The sequence below is a fragment of the Carlito syrichta genome, unplaced genomic scaffold, assembly GCF_000164805.1.
Source record: "Carlito syrichta isolate Samal-C Ts95f unplaced genomic scaffold, Tarsius_syrichta-2.0.1 Scaffold302391, whole genome shotgun sequence".
Lineage (NCBI taxonomy): Eukaryota > Metazoa > Chordata > Mammalia > Primates > Tarsiidae > Carlito > Carlito syrichta.
In genome coordinates this window covers 60566-62303 of record NW_007246487.1, presented here as the reverse complement: position 1 = coordinate 62303, position 1738 = coordinate 60566, and the positions used below count along the sequence as shown (strand labels likewise).

The 1738-nt window shown below is 60.4% G+C and overlaps 1 protein-coding gene across 2 annotated transcripts in view; it reads right to left on the bottom strand.

Moving 5' to 3' along the window:
• GFAP (glial fibrillary acidic protein) overlaps positions 1-1738 on the bottom strand; it is a 9462-nt gene that overhangs the window by 4263 nt on the left and 3461 nt on the right. For both annotated transcript variants that reach the window (XM_008056534.2, XM_008056535.2), the window contains exons 4-5: positions 1104-1265; positions 6-23 (exon numbers count right to left, since the gene is read on the bottom strand). In XM_008056534.2, the coding sequence (XP_008054725.1) occupies positions 6-23; positions 1104-1265 (180 nt within the window). The remainder of the gene's footprint in view (positions 1-5; positions 24-1103; positions 1266-1738) is intronic.

The following is a 1738-nucleotide window of genomic DNA, read 5'->3' as shown; positions in this document are numbered from 1 at the left end:
GCGGCGTCTGTCAGGTCGGCAAACTAGACGGCGAGAGGGCGTGGGCTGAGGGCAGCCTGGGGAGGCGCGGGGAGCCCGTGGGCACAGGGGCGGGCACCGGCTCCGGGAAATCAGCGAGGCCAGCAGGGCCCCGGGTCACCCCGGGACATTGGTTCTGGCTGGGATTCTTCCCAGCGACTGCCCCATGGATGGGGCAGGGTAGCCCCTGCCGGGCCTCAGCACCTAGCACGGGCGGGTCAGCCAGCAATGCATGAACAGTGGCCACCGAATCCAGAACCTTCCACACTGGCAGCTCCATCGTGGGCCCGAGCTCTGTCCTCCCCACAGTGGACAGGGGACCTCATAGCTCCCTCAGGCCTTGAACCTGCTCAGACGGTCAGTGGCTTCTGCCACTCCCGTCACCGGGCCCTGCCTTTCTCTGATTTCCTGCCTCGGGTCTCTGCACAGGCCCTGTTCTCCACTGGGAACGCCCCTTCTCTCGACCCTTTGTGTCCACAGTCTGCCCGTCCTGCCCAGCCCAAACGCCCCTTTCTATGCCGTCTTCCCTGGTTCCCACACTATTCTGCTCCCAGCTACAGCATTCTCCGTGGGCACCACATTTGGGTGTCACCACATCATCCTGGTCAGACACCTCTCCCCAGCAAGTGCCTGACATTCAGTAAATGGTCCAGAGCCCAGAACACGGACTAGCAGCGGCGTCAAGTGCAGACTCCCAAGTGAACTGGGCTGGGGTTGGGAATCCAGTGCCACCACTTGGGAGCTGTGTGACTTGGAGCAAATTACTTAACTTCTCTGGGCTTCAGTTCTCTGATCTACCAAAGAATGACACCTACTTCGTAGTAAGATAATCCATGCAAAGCACAGGGCCTGGCACACAGCAGTGCTGGCTAATAGTCATAAAAGTAATGGTAGCAGTAACAGTAATACTTTTTGGAAGAGATTGTGCCTGGGTGTCCCTGGGCAAATTATCTCACTTCTCTGGTGAAGGCCAGTCACCCAGAGAGGATATCCTCCCAGCTTCCTCCACCCTCCGTCCCCGATTCCCTTGTATGGAGCAGGGAGGGCTGCCATGAGGAGGCAGGCTGGCCCACAGGCAGGGCTACCTTGGAGCGGTACCACTCCTCTGCCTCGTGCATGTTGCTGGACGCCACTGCCTCGTATTGTGTGCGGATCTCCCGCAGGGCTGCGGTGAGGTCTGGCTTGGCCACGTCCAGCTCCACGTGGACTTGCTGTCGGGCCAGCTGCTCCTGCAGCTCCTGGACTTCCTGGCCGGGGTGAGAGAGGGAACCAGGGCTCAGGGTGCAGGTCCCAGCTGAAGGTCCTCTGCGCTGGCTAAGGGAAAGGGTGCGGCCCTTGCCGGAGGACGTGGCGTGGCCCAGGCTAAGGGAGGCAGCAGGAAGGGTGGGGGCCTGTGGCGTCCTCCTTCCAGGGCTCGAGAGGCAGGGCCTGGTGCTGAGTGTGCCTGCATTCTCATGGGTGTGACCGCAACCCCATAGAGGGGTGTGCTGGGGGTCCCCGGGTTCCATGGGGTGCTGAATCCAGGACCTCAAGTCAGAGCTCACTGGGTCTTTTTTTTTTTGAGTCGAAGTCACTCTGTCGCCCAGGCTGGAGTGCAGGGCTACGTTCACAGCCACCGCAGCCTCCACCTGCTGGGCTCAAGTGATCCTTCTGCCTCAACCTCCCAGGTAGATGGAACCACAGGTGTGTGCCACCACACTGGGCTTTTTTTTTTTTTTTT